General features: G+C 39.6%; 1 protein-coding gene across 2 annotated transcripts in view; it reads right to left on the minus strand.

Moving 5' to 3' along the window:
• The window catches only part of TGFBR1 (transforming growth factor beta receptor 1), a 35,306-nt gene extending 20,659 nt beyond the window's left edge, over window positions 1–14,647 (minus strand). The window contains exons 1-3 of one of the 2 annotated variants that reach the window (XM_066189898.1): window positions 14,448–14,647; window positions 7,012–7,263; window positions 6,378–6,620 (exon numbers count right to left, since the gene is read on the minus strand). In XM_066189898.1, coding sequence (XP_066045995.1) covers window positions 6,378–6,620; window positions 7,012–7,263; window positions 14,448–14,535 — 583 coding nt within the window. In that variant the 5' untranslated portion in view covers window positions 14,536–14,647. Of the gene's footprint in view, window positions 1–6,377; window positions 6,621–7,011; window positions 7,264–14,114; window positions 14,139–14,447 lie in introns of those variants that run through there. The other variant, XM_066189908.1, reaches the window with a different exon arrangement.
• Window positions 14,648–14,866: the final 219 nt, after the last annotated feature.

Here is a 14,866-nt window from a genome sequence, read left to right on the forward strand (position 1 = left end):
TATGCTATAAACTACTTCTACGGTTGTTAAAAGCACAACACAAACTTCCTTTCAGTTAGTAATGTTGTCACTTGCTGATCCATTAAGTTTTATCGAAATGAAAAAAGAAGCAATGATGAGGCAGTCAGGACCAGGTTTAGGACTTTTTTTTGGTTGCTTGTTAGTGATGAATATGAGTTTTTTCTCTATTTTTGGAAAAAGGATCTGCCCATAACTCTCTTGTCAAAGCAGTTTAAGAGCACTTTCGCTACTGATTTATTTACTTGGCTTATCACTAGATAGTCCATTTCTAAGTTAGTTAAACCACACTTATCAACAACACCGACTGCTGAAAATCCACACTCATGCTGAAGTGTGCCAATAGCCTCTTAGTAATCCTGAGTCACTGCAAAATAGGAAAACATCCTTGTAATGCAAGCTTCTTGCTTAACAGGGCATTCTTGTGCACTTCACTGTAATTATAATTGAGAACAATGTTTACATTCATCAAGGTTTTATAGCTTTGGAACATTTACATGCTTGCCACACAGAGCACCTCTTCAGTACACTTCAGTAATTTTATACAACAAGCAGCACTGGCATCCCATAACTAGGCTGGGTTTTTGTTTGTTTTACGTCTTTCCTATTGTAACTGCAGGGCTTGTCACTGGATTCCACACTGATACTACACTGCAGGATGAAAGCATCAGCCAGGTTATCTGCTTATGATAAGCTCTTTTGGTATAGGATTATTTCACTTAAACCAAATACTTTACAAAGTAATCTATTATTCTATAATCACTGTTCCAATAGCTGACAGAACATCTGCATTTCCTTATGTTACAGAAAATAAACCCCAACTAATAGCTCAGATAATTAATTCTTGTCCACCTCTGGACATTCTTTACTAACAGCAGCACAAGAAGGACATCTGATCTACTTGGCAGCATTGCTATGCTTGTGTCTCAGTCTGAGAAGAGCAAATTAAAACATTGCAGTCAGTATTCAGAGGAGCTTCTTAAAAATTCTAGACCTACAGGAATTTTCGGCATGGTCCATGCCGACAACATACCTACATGAAGACAGGAAGGAAAAAAATATGTACACCATACCAGCAATTTAATCATTGTCAGGTGCTCTAATAATTTCTACTGAGGAAGTTAAAACTTTTGCCGTAATAGTCCTCAGGTGAATTGTGCTGCATGCCCAAATATAGAGGCTCTTCTTGAAGCCTAACCTTCATTCTTTATGGACAGACTTTTGAAATGCAGAAGAGGCCAGATTACAACAACCACAGGACCAAATTCAACCCTGAAAATGTAAAATTTTACATCATTGGTCAGAGAAAGTTTCTTACTTAGAATTTATGCACCACTGCAAAATGTATAAGCAAATGTCAAATACAAGCTGATTTTGTGGACCTGAAATGGATGTTAGGCCATACAGTTGAATCAGAAAACTGTATATTCCCACTTTCAGATGCACTGCTCTCAACTTGCTGCACCTTTTTTAGGCATCTCTCCTTGTTTAAAATGTATGTCAGAATAACAGCTATCTGCTAAACACATACTAACCTCCAAACCTTTTAGACAGAAAACATTTCAATTTCACATTCATCACATTAACATGTCACTGTTGGATAAAAACCTGTCATGGGTTTTTTAAAGAGCATATTATTCTGTTCCATCTGGGTGGACCAGAATTGCTTATCTTTGCCCAAATGGGTCAGTGTCGCTTATCAGATGGTGGAGTGCTACTTATCTCTCTTCATTGTTTCACTACTTCCATGGGAATGTCTTCTGCTAATGGACCATTAAGAGCTCATCAATGACATGACACATTACAGTGCACTATTGTAAGCTGCTCCATACAAGGAAGAGAAGCCAAACCATCTTAACCTAGATAAAAAGGAGCCACAGTCCCACTAGGTATCCAGTTTTTCCACCGGATCCCTGGAGGAAGACCGGACCCATCTCACCATTACTAGACCCTTTTTCTTCAACGGGACCATCTCTACTCCAACAGAACCACATCTGCCACTCCAGGAGGGCTTACTTTGGACTGCTTCCAACACCCTGACCAACAGGGTGTCAGGTTGTATTTCTGACTCTGTCAGGGTTTTTCTAGGATTTCTTGTTTGTTTATTTGTTTGCTTATTCTTCTGTACTACAACATCTGTATTTTTATATCCCTAGTAAAGAACTGCTATACCTATTCCCAAAATCTTTGCCTGACAGCCTTTTAATTGCAAATTTATAATAATTTATAAAAAGGGGGAGGGGCTTACATTCCAAGAGAGACTCCAACCCTCCCTGGCAGATACCTGTCTATCTAAACCAAGACAAAACCCTACTGTGATCTATCCACTTACTCCTACATTTATTTTTACAATATTTCATATTCTTTTTACAAGATTCAACTTGCTTCTGTTTGTCTGAAATTGGTCTTTCTCTTACTACTGGTGCTTCCAATCTTTATCTTGCATTCAAAGCAATTCATTACAGACTTTCTGTTGCAACTGTGCAGTTTCCTCTTTTTTGCTACAGAAGAAGCAGCCCGGTATCACCAGGAACTTGAGCAGCTGCTGCACTGTAAACCAGACTGCCTGAAAAACATCTCACAGGAGACAGCTACAGCCTCAGCTTTCCACATCCACACTGGGCACAACTGTACTCTATGCTCTTGGATACACCTTCTTTTAACTGTGCATGAAGAAAAATGACAGCCAGTTTGCCAAACAGGAGAATAAGAAAATTTGAGCCCATATTAAATTCAACAGCAGCTCAATGTTTGACACCTTGTATTTAGCCATGGTCATCTGATTTATTCCTGAAAACATTATCATCATTCTCTTATATGATAAAGTATCCTCAAGCTTTCTGAAAGTCTAATTAAAAAGAAAGTTCATTTTCTTCTCCACATCTTAAGTGTACTTTAATTAGTTTAGTGACTTTCTAATGCATAAGGAGTTTGTAAGTAAATTGGATAATTCAAGAATTAAGTTCTAAAGCACTACAGGTAGTCAACAAAAGCAGCTGTTAGAATTTCGTTCTTGTTCGTAAGTCTGCCCAGAAGACTTCTTCTGATGAGTAATAAAAAAACCCAACATTCCATGAACTGTGAAAAATCTTATTTCCTTCAGGCTTGTATGAGTTGCAAAATAGTTTTTAAGAAGCTTTACATTCACTTCAACTGACTCAACTCTGCATTGATTCCTGGGACCCTTTAGATATCTAAATAGCTTAAGTTCTTGCTGGAAGTCGCCTACAAATACCATCCAAAGCTTATCCCCCGTTGTAGGCAATTCTTCCTACTCCCTTGTAACTAAGTGACTTCGTCATTTGTGAGTTAAGACAGTAACAGATGGGCGTCCCCATCTGTCTATACAATATGTAGTTGATATTTAGAGATCTGCATCATGATCTGAAAATCATTCTCAGCTCCAAGAGACTTTGAAATTCTTCTCTTAGAAGCTGTAGCTTCATCAGAAGGATCTATTTTAGATGTTTCAATAATTCCTTTCATGTAGTATCTCCTTATTTCAGGTCTTGCTCATCATGGAACAACATGGCAACACTAACGTGAGTCAAGACCAAATAATTAATAGCAGCTTACTATTCATCATTGCAGCAAATGAATCCTACTCCCTTTTAGTCTGAATAGAAAGCTCATTTTTAGAGTTCTGATTACTTCTCTGTTTTATACATTTCTCATCAGAGAATACTAAATTAAAAAAATTGGTAGAATCCGTCTCATTTTATTATGAGCTCTTCTGGTGTCTCAGCATGAATTTAAGAGCAGAACATGGCTTTTGGGTCACCAACCTAAACACTTCCTTAGCTGTGCCTCTTGGGTCTGGATTATTTTGCCTCTTCCGTACACTTCCATTGTGTTTTGGCAACCTCTTGTCCCAACACCATTCCTTTCAGACAGTTCAGTTTCTGACAGGGTTGAGCACTGTTTTAACTAGCAGCTCTGACTCTTCTCCCTTTGGAGACCCTTTTCTCTACCCACAATTTATTCCTTGAAGGTTCAGTCTTCTCAATTTTAAATGTGCTGTGCCCAAAGTCTGGATTAAAACACACATTTCAATGAGAGTCAAATGCTGCAGGCATACTTCAGGACACACAAAATTTGTAGTCATTGATTTACTAAATTTGAGACAAAGTGACACAAGTCATTGCAAATACACACACTGCCAACAGTACAGAAAGTAAGTACCTGAAGCATCTCCTATTTCACTGTCATAATCAAAGTGAAGTAGACAACACTAAATAAGGCAAATGCTTGTCTTACAAACAGCTCAACAACATGGAACTCACTGCAGTTGAAGTTAAAAGATCCCTTTTTAAGAAAACAATCAGCCTTGTTTTACAGTCTTTCAAGCATAAAATCAAATTAGTGAAGAGGCTTCCTTAGGGATAAGTCCAATTCAACCACATTTGTTGGTTTTGTTCCTTGGATGCACTCACCAGTAGCCAATGCTCAAATACCATAGTAGGTCAGGTGCTCTGGGAATCTAGACCAGCTTGAGTGCCCTGAATTCAGCTGTGAAAGTTTAGCAATTCCCTAGCATGCTCCTTTTACTTAAAGAGTAATTTGCAAATAGGCAAGGGAAGAGAGTCAGTAGTTTCTAGCCATGTGCTGCAGAGGAAGGATTATAAGTTTCTTCTAACTTGCATTCTCTGCCTTTCAAGAGCTTATTTTAAAGGACTACTTCCAGAGTTTTCAAACAAAAAGAAAGGTTCAGAATCACCACAGGTAAGAAGGCCAGAAGAAAAATGAAGGAATAGTCCTGATAATGAATGAAAGGACCAATTGACAATTAAGTTTGAATTTTAATTATAATTTTTTTTCAGTCTTCCTTTCCTTAGGAAAAGTCTAAATCTGCAGACATTAAGTAGAGTTTTACACTTCTAGTAGTGTAACAATTATATATATTAAATCTTTCTGCATTCCAAGATACATAAATCTCTATCTCTGACTACTGCATACCCCTCCTAGAATAAACATAACTGGAAGCCTAAGTCCAGCATTTGCATTTATCAAGCTCTAGCCCAATATAGTGGAAGTTCCATTAATCACTTTCATTATCTGACTTAGTTACTCCTGCTAGTAAATGAGAAAATTGATATGAACACAAATTACTAAAACTCTACTTCTAACCAGAGAACAACTTACCCGTATCAGGATCAAATCTTATTGGACACACAAGTTTTCTCAGCTGAAACATAACCTACACACACAGTGCAAGCTCACCTTCTTTAGGGAGGATATGACTAAAACTGATTTTTGATCTAGATTTTAAACATGTTCAGCAAGTTACATTAATTTTATTTGACAAAGCAATGGACTCAAACAGTTTTACTAGTTACTGCCCTTGGAAAAGATACACAACCTAGATGCTTGGGTTTTGTTGTTTTGATTTTTTCCAGTTCTGGGAAAATAAAAGATAACAGTAATTGAGAATCAAACACCAGTATTTCTTTATAGAAAGTGTTCTTAAAGGGCATGGATGTTTCAACACATATGTTTACAAGTAGTAGGAATAATTTTCAGTATTAAATTATTTAAATTTTATACAGTAGAAGGTTGGTAAAAAGTTGCAGGACACAATTTGATGTCTCCCTCCTTAACAGGGACCAAAGACCAAAAATTTATGCAATGATTTACCTGGCACATCATCCCCTAACACCACCTATTAAACTACATTTCCATGACACTGACCACCATAATCCTATAATTAATGGTCAAAGTTACAATAGCAGAGACTATATTATGCAGTGAACAGACTAATGCCTCATCATCCCAGAGCAACATTTCAAGTCACAATTAAAAAAAAAACCCACAAAATAAAGGGACAAACATGGTCTGCATACTGCATCCATTCTATACACAGAAATGGCTATTTGCAACTGAAAAATATCTTCCATAAGGAAAGAACCGGCTAAAACATTAACTCAGAATGTTTTTCATACACCAATAGCTACAACTATAAATTAAGTTTAAATTTAAAGCTAAAAAATACCCATCACAAAATTACCTAGAAAACACAGCACATGGTTGTTTAGATAGGCTGTACAGAACAAAAAGGTAAATGACTGCCTTACAGAGTACAAAACATTTACAATAGACGACTCTGATATTCCCTGCATTATATAATTTATATAAATCAGGCTACTTTGAGGAATGACAGCAACAATTCAGTGTTTCTTTTATTTCACTTATTTCCACACAATGAATCTTCACTGATGTTGACTGAACATACATGGAAGTTGCTTTTCTAGTATTTTCTCCAGTTAATTATAAATTTAAGTAGATTTGACAATATTAAAAACAATAGATGTCTTACAAGGCTCTTAAGCACAGAGTAATTGCTACCAGAAGTGCCACATTACCTGACCCAGATCCTGAAGTTGTCATATCATAAATTAAATCCTTTAAAGTGGTTCCTTCTGATATAAAGGGACGATCCAATGAAGGGTCTTCTTCACTTGGCACACGATGATGAATTACAGTACGATTATGACAAAGGTATAGAATCAACATCAGTGAAATGCAGACAAAGCAGACAGGTCCAGCAATGACAGCGGCCAGCTCCACAGGTCCTAGGTTAGAAGCCGGTTTTCCTGGAGTAGGACCTGAGAGTTAAAATAAAAGAAAATGGTAAAATCAATAATTTCCTTTTATTCTACTAAACCTGCAGTATACCACAGTGATATTCAAATAATTTTAATGCATTTATTAAAACTTTTGCACAGTAACTTTTTTGAGGATCAAAGTAAGTACTACAAAAGACAAAAGCAATGTGCTTATTTACACTTTTCATTTAAGTCTTCAAAACTGTCCCTAACATCCCCATCCAGAAGATTACAACTCTTGTTCAAATATCATGAAACTGTCTTTAGAGAATCTAAGGAGTACTTTAGGCCTTCAAATTTACCTACAGCTTCCACTCCTACAGAATTTTGTTTGAAAAAATGAAAAAAAAAAATCAAACAAACAAAAGAGCAAAAATCTCAACCCCCTTACCTGGTGTTGGAATTGGAAGTTCTACTTTATTGCAGAGAGGTGTGTTACAGCAATGAAACACAGTATGGACTCCATCTCTGGTGGAGGGGGAACAAACAAATGGCCTGTCTCGGGGAATCAGATCAATTTCTGCTATACACATACTATTGCGCATTATTTTGTCTGCAGTTCGTGTTACTGAGGCAAAACATACTCCATCTGTCACACACGTAAAGTTGTCTTTTGTACATAGCTGGCAGTAACACTCTAATTCTGTATTGAGAAAAAAAATTAATGTTAGTATTGGTATATGTTCTGAGTTGAGAAACAACTTGAATGACTAAAGAAATACAAATTCAAAATGCTAGGAGGCCTTTTTGGTTGCAGAACCGCAACACTAAAAAAAACAACACCACAAGGCTTTTTAGTGGGACAAAAAAATTGGGAGATGAGAAGAAAGTCAAATTTAGATCTGAAGTCATCTCTCCTTACACAACAATTAATTAAAAGACAAAGGCTAAAAATCTAGCTGTTCCTCCAGATAAAGAAGCACCACTACAGTTCCTCCTACAAAAGATCTAGACTTTTAAACAACACGGCATGCAAGTCTGTTATTTTCAACCCAAATACAAATAATGCCATTTTTTTCAACAATAACCACAGGTATAGCTTGAATAAGTGACAAAACAGATGCTGTTGGTTATCCAAGATTAATACATTATGCATTATTTGATAGTTTGCCAAAGGGCAAATACTGCATTAAAAACCAAACCCTGCATGATCCTTTCACAAAATCAGAATGTGGTTTAGCCTTGTTATTTATGAAGCCACAGGAAAACACTGTCTTACATTACTCAAGGTGGTGATTTAATAAAGCTACCAATTGCAGTATTAAAGGAGAGGGCATGGGGAGGGAAGCAGGAATTACAGGCTGATTGTCCCTAAGATGATCAGGTTTCATTCTTTACACTGCAGAAGTTCCTGGAGAAGGAAGACCACTACTTCTAATTTCTTTCTGCTCTCCTTCCTGCTTTTACAGCACCAAAGCCATGCAGAAAATGGTGCAGGAGCAACAATAAAAGTATCAATACATCTTGAGTCCACTTATTCAACGGTGAAGAGTAAAAACTGGCCTGGAACTTGTGTACATGCACACAGAAACATTAAAATACAGAAACTCAGACAAATTTAAAATCTTAAACATTTAGGATCAGAACACAAAAATTGTCCTGAGCCATAAAAATAGCATCTTTCAAGGCTACATACAAAAACTCAAACCAAAAGGATGAGGATCAACAATCAAAAGGCTCTCTTAAATCGGAAATCTGGCGTTTCACTTGAATTCAAAAGTTTACTATAACCACATGGATTGCTTTGGATTTTACACCCCTCTGTCACTGGATATCATGGCCTTAAGAGGCAATCTGATCTCGAATATATATGTATGTCATCTCAAAGTTCGAATCCTGAGAAACATTCTCTTAAAACATTCCCTTCCCCCAAGATTTTGAGTCAAACCAAATAATTGCCAATCATCTTCTACTGTTACTGAAGAGATTTGATCAAATTCTTAGGACCCACTATGGAAAGATAACCCTGTTTCAGAGAGAATCACCAGCACACAGACCAGTCAGAAAATGGGAGGAAGAAAACCCTACATATGGGATTGCAAAATTATTTTTTATTATGAAGATTATTGAAAAAAATTAATTAGAAAGTAGAAATGAGAACTGGCATTCAGGAAGATAAATCTTAACAGCATCACTTTTGGCACATCTTTCCCTGCCTCATCAGGGACATAAGGAAAGTTTTTATTCGGAGTTTAACTACAAGAAAATTTAACATTTTCATGTTGCTGTCCCTTTGTCCCTAATTTATGCCTGAAAAAATTATTTTTTAATCTATCCAAACCATTAAAAATTTCCTAAAATATTTACACACACTATTTCTTTCAATTTTTAAGGTGAGGGCACCTTTATCTCACTTGCTTCATCCATTACTTTTCTCTATTTAAACAGTAATTGTGGCTCATCACAACTGCACATGCATCTGAATGCCTACAGCAACAGACAGTTATTCAGTGAGATATATTTACATTGAGTCACTGTGCAGAGGCCAAGTTACTTGAAGTGAAAAATTACATTTGGGTTGCCGTTATTACACTTATTCACCTTCCTGGTCTTGTGAAGTTGTTTCACTGTGACACTGTTTCAACCATGACTAAATAAACAATTTGTGCCCTATCTTCCTCATTCACTTTGTTCCCACCTCTCTTTTGCTACAGAATTCCCACTTAGTGCAATTTGATACAATTTACACTTAGTTCTGGTTTGATGCAACTATCTTTTCCTGTCCTGCCAAACACAATTCACTGTCACATACGACGGAATGATTTCCTCGGCACAAATAAATCACTACTTCCTTCTGAAGCTACTCTCCCCCTCCCATAAGAAGGGAAAACAATGTCTAATCAGCTGCATAGCAAAGCCTCTAGGAATACAGGTTTTTGCTGCTCTCTAGTGGACACACTCTTAAAAAACCCCCAAACCTCGCTAAAAATGCTTCAGCCCCCTTCCTACTCTGACCACTTAACAGTTCTTCATGCCTTCCAACTCAAGCAGGTAACAGTAGAATTTCCATGTTTTACTAATGGGTAAACTAATTCACCACCTTCAGCAACAATCCATACCAGGAGGTGAGAATATGGAATTGGAATATCCTTGCCCATGTCTCATTCTCCAGTTATCTGCGCATAACAAACATAAACTACGCGAACACATCACAGGTGAGAGTTAACATCAGCATGAGGAGATGTCAGTGACCAGCTACAGTTAAATCATTTCATTCCTATAAGGACGTGTTCTCACTTATAACTGACATAAAAGGAAAAAAAAAAATCCCCCATACTGTTGTCCTCTTGGAGATGGATTTTTTTGCTGTTTGTTCAAGCAGTCTCTGTTCTTCTCAAAGAAGTGTTACAGTAATATTAAAAACTCAGACAGAAACCAGTCAGACCTCCAAGTTCACTTTAATGAACACATACATTTCTAGCATGGATTGATAACAGAAAGGGCTAAGAAATTGACAATTCTGATGCAAGCTGATCTTCCAGGGCCAGTAATCTTACAGGTAAAATGCATTTCAATACATTTGTGGTAAACACTGTTTAATTCCACTAGCACAAAAAGTACTTTCAAAACTACTGAAGAAGAGGAAAAAAAAGTTTTCAATCAAGTCTGCCAATAGCAGAGAACTAATTTTTTTTTTTTTTTTTAATTATTCCAACAGGTTTTGGATGGAACTACTAGCATGAAGCTCCACTATCAACTAGTCAAAGTTCATGTCTGTTTAAGTGATACAAGGCTGGGGAAATGACAGTACAAACATCTAAACAAATGCACTGAAACTCATACAGACAAGCAGGGACATAGCCAAGAGCAGAAATTGGGTCAACATAGCAAAGTAGTTCTTTGTGCATGGCATTTTGTCACTGCACCAGTACCATACTACACAGTCATTCCTGCTTTTTGAGATGACCACCCCAAAAGAAACAGTGTGTGCCCTATGACATTATTATATCATACAAGTTATCAACAGCATATTTCTCACATCTCATACCACAAGATTAGCTTTTCATGTTGAATACCATTACTTGTGTAACTGCTCAGACACTGAATTTCACAGTTTTGCCTTTCCTTTACCAAGTCTCTCTTGCATGGATGTTGCAGCCTGGAAAGCCCCCAGTGAGGGTAAAGCAAGCTGGTAGCATAAATGAAAGCCTGAAATGATGCAGCTTGACAAGACTTAGAATTAGCTGGCTCCCAGGAGCTCAGATATTAATACTATGTACAAAATGCAAACAGAGAATTAAGTACACTCCAGCCACTTAACTTTTACAAGCCTGTATCAAAACCACACTGTTACCTACTGAAACAGTCTTTTTTGTTTCTGCTGTATTTCAGAGGAAAGCAAATGGCAGAAAGACTGGTTTTTTAGTTACATAAAACCCTATGAATCACTATGTAACACTTGTTTACATCCTGCATCACTACTTCAACCAGACAGTTTAGCACAGAACTCCACCTTTGGCCAAGAAGTTTTAGTTGGAGATTTTGAGACATCGTCTTCCAAAAGATGCTAACAAGGAGCGGTACAGAAGTTAAAACTTGTGAGGTGCTCTAAAAAACCTCAAACTCACATCTTATTACAAACAGTCAACAACTTCACACTTTTAATACTTATTAAATAATATAACTTTGCTTTACAAATTTAAAAAAGACATGCAGTCTCAGCCTCCCAAAAGCAACATTTTGCTGAAAAAGTAACTTCTCTTGTGATATAAAAACTTAAGTTATTATATCAACTCTTGTGATATTATTATAATATCTATATTATATTATAATATATATCATATTATAATATATAATATTATATTATAATATTATATGAATTATATTATATATCTTCCTCCATGGAAAATACAATTTTTGAAACAAAAATTTCACCAGAAAGTGGAACTTTATCACAAGAGCAATCACAATTCTTGGTTCCACAAGATACAGAGATTCAAGGGATAAAGGAGCAAGGCTATGATGTGCAAGAGACATTAACAGATTTTAAAGGATATGAGCAAGAAGGCTGTAATGCTCACTGGTAGTTTTTTTCCTGTCCAATAAAGCTTGCCAAAGGAAAAAAAAACCATAATACATAACAGTGCAAATGTCATCTTCTGAGTCTGTAATTCAGATAATCCCCTCGAACAATACACTTGACTCATCTCTGAACTTCTTTAGCTCAAGACACAAAGAGATTTAGCTCTTAAAATACCTGGGACATAGGTAGTTTTTAAAACCACAATAGTTCATGACCTCCACTAACACATTCTTCTCACAAAGGCACTAATTAAGTTTCACTGTTGTAAAGCAACAGCACTGGGTATCAAGTTTTCAGGAAAACTTTCACATACATTTCATCCATCGTTGTTAAGCAAAACTTCCAGAGCAAACAGCAGGTCTTGTCAAATAAAGTGATGCACTCAAGCAAACAGACAAACTACTTTATTAAGGCTGTACCCACAACTTCCAAGAAATAATAAAACCTCATGTAAAATCCCAACTTCAAAGAAGTGATACTATATTCTCTGCAATGTAAGTGCTGAATGGCACTTTTAGTTTTCTTGCTCTCTATCCAAAACACTACCCAGAGATCAGTTCATGCCTCTTACAGTACGATACAGTAATAATTTGTTTCCCTATCTTTGGTAGAATAATATACTTTAAAAACAAAACAAAAAAAAAAAGCAAACAAAAACTAACTGAAGAAAGCCAAAATTAAAAGCCCAGATAATAATTTTACAAGCATCATGAAAACAGAAAGATCTTTACTTGTACTTATAAATTCATTCCACCATACTAATCAGATTGCTATCTTTATTTGCAATTAGAAGCAATTGTCTTAATACAAGAGTTTCCAAGTGGTAATTCCCCAGAAGTTTGGAAGACTAAAGACTATCGCCTACACAGTGAAAACCAGAAAGCTTATTTTCAGACTCTGTCCTAAAAATTAAGGCTGTTCTACTGTTCAGCTAGCTGCTGGGATTCATTACATGCTTGACCGCTGTATAAACCATTTTGCAAGACGACACATCCACACAGTAACATCAGCACACTGCAGAACAGCCCCGGCAGACACAATCAGAAAATGCCCAGCTTCTGCAAATCCACAATAAGAACTCCAACTACACCTTGAACTACTTCATCAATTTAGACCACAATATTCAGGCAAATTAACTGCCTTACCCATACCAGGGCCTCTGGATGAGTTATGGATCAGGAGGCCTGGATTCCTCCCGATTCCATTGAACAGAGGGAATTTATCTTTTTTTAAACAAAAGTTAGCAGACCACCACTTCCACCCATAAGGTTCTGTATGAAAATCTGTTGCCTTGTTTTTACACAAAGCTTTTAGACCTTAATTTCATGCTTCAGATTAAGGGAAAGCTGTTGATTGATGGGGGGCATTAAAAGGGAAAAAGTTCAAAGCTCAAAATGAGCTAAAATTTCGTTCAACATCTAAATTGAAAGCATTACGTAAGAAAGCTTTAAATTATTAAGACCTGCCGCACCTTCTCAAGAACACAAGAACAACCCATGGGTAACTTAAGCTTGTTTCACTGTTTCCACATCAGAGATCTTCCATCGCCTTCAGTAAAAATATGGGTGATTAACAATACATTTTAGTATAGCAAGTTATGCATTAAGTAACTTTTTTCTTTTCAGCATAAGTACCATTTTAGACTGAATTATGAACAGCGTGATACAGATCCAGATTGACGAATGTCTCAAAGCTGTAACATGGTGCTTCTCCACTTCCTCTTTAAAACCCAAAGCAATATACAATCCAACTACAGGAGAAATTTAGAAGTGAACTAATTATAAAATGCAGATTTCATAATTTAACTTAGTCTAGATGAAAATGAAGCCCTCATCAGTTCGAGTAGAGTAACAACTGTATGTACCATTAGGCCATACGTCCCAAACTGCTAACTGCAGAATAATATGCATGTTTAAAAAAAACAAAAAGGAAAAAAGAAAACTACCAACTCTTGCATTTATGACTGCTGTTAAGCACTCCTGTTTCATGCATTAGCTCTGCAACAGCACAGCTCTGATATCAAATCTCTCTCGCAAAAAAGCACAGGTACTGGAGGCTGGAGGAACAAAACCATTCTGCTATACAGTATTCACCCAAAGGTTAAATTTCCCCACAGTTCGGCCCGAGCCGAGCCGAAAGTTCACCTGTTCCCCCACCACCGAGACTGCAGCACACGGTGCTGCGGCGTGCAGCAGAGCGGGGGCAGCCCCTTGTCACCTCCGCGACATGGGACATTCAATTCAACACGTCTCTGCCCCGGCCGCTCCTCCCGGACACCGCTGCGAGCGCCCTGCCACGGCCCGGGGGCTGCCGCTCCTGCCGCTGCACCCCGCCCGGGAGCCGGGGGCTCTCAGGGACACCCGGGAGCGGCGGACGGATGGACGGCGGAGCTCCGCCAGCGCTAAGTAAGTTGCCTTCGCGGGCCAAGGCGACACGCACCCACCCGGGCAGACACTGGGAGACAAAGTTACCCCGGGCAGACACCGGCCGAAGCGCTGCTCGGCGGGGGCGAGGAAGTAGCGACGGGGCCCGAGAAGAGCCGGAGCCGCCGCCTCTGCCGCGGAGCCGCCGCCGCACTCGGCCAACAAAGGGCAGAGCGGTCCCTGCCGGGCTCGGACACCGGGGGTGGAGGGGAGGTGACTCCGCCCCAGCCGGCCCCTCCGCCATGTTGTTGAAAGGAACCGGCGGGGACCCGCCGCCCCCCGCCGCTCTCCTCACCCACCCCCACACTCCCGCCCCGGCGGCCACCGCCGCGCCCCCTAACTCCCTCCACTCCCGCGCTCCGCCGACCCGCGCGCACTCACCGCCCGCCGCGGGGCAAAGCAGCGCGGCCGCAGCCAAGCACAGCAGGGCCCAGGGACGCCGCTGCGGCCGCCAAGCGGCCGCCGCCATGTCCCGACGCAACTCCCCGGAGCCGGGATCCGCCTCGCAATGCGTGCCCGCTCCGCCCGCCCAGGAACCGGCGCGACGCTCGCACTGCGTGCGCCCTCCCGGCCCGCTCCGGCCGCGAATGCCACCGACGCGGCGGCGGCGGCGGCAGCGCCGCCTGATTGGTCGCCGTGTCCTGGCCCCGCCCCGCGGCGGCCGCCGGCAGCCCCGACAACAACAGGCGGCGGGAGCGGGGCGCGACCCGCGCGACCGCGGGGCGGGGCGGCGGCGCCCCCTCTCGGCGGGGCGGGGGCGGGCCGGGGGCGTCCCGACGGGAGGGCGGCCGCTCCCTCCC

This window comes from Chamaea fasciata, unplaced genomic scaffold (assembly GCF_029207755.1).
Source record: "Chamaea fasciata isolate MVZ Bird 193981 ecotype frontalis unplaced genomic scaffold, bChaFas1.0.hap1 SCAF_1, whole genome shotgun sequence".
Taxonomy (NCBI): domain Eukaryota; kingdom Metazoa; phylum Chordata; class Aves; order Passeriformes; family Sylviidae; genus Chamaea; species Chamaea fasciata.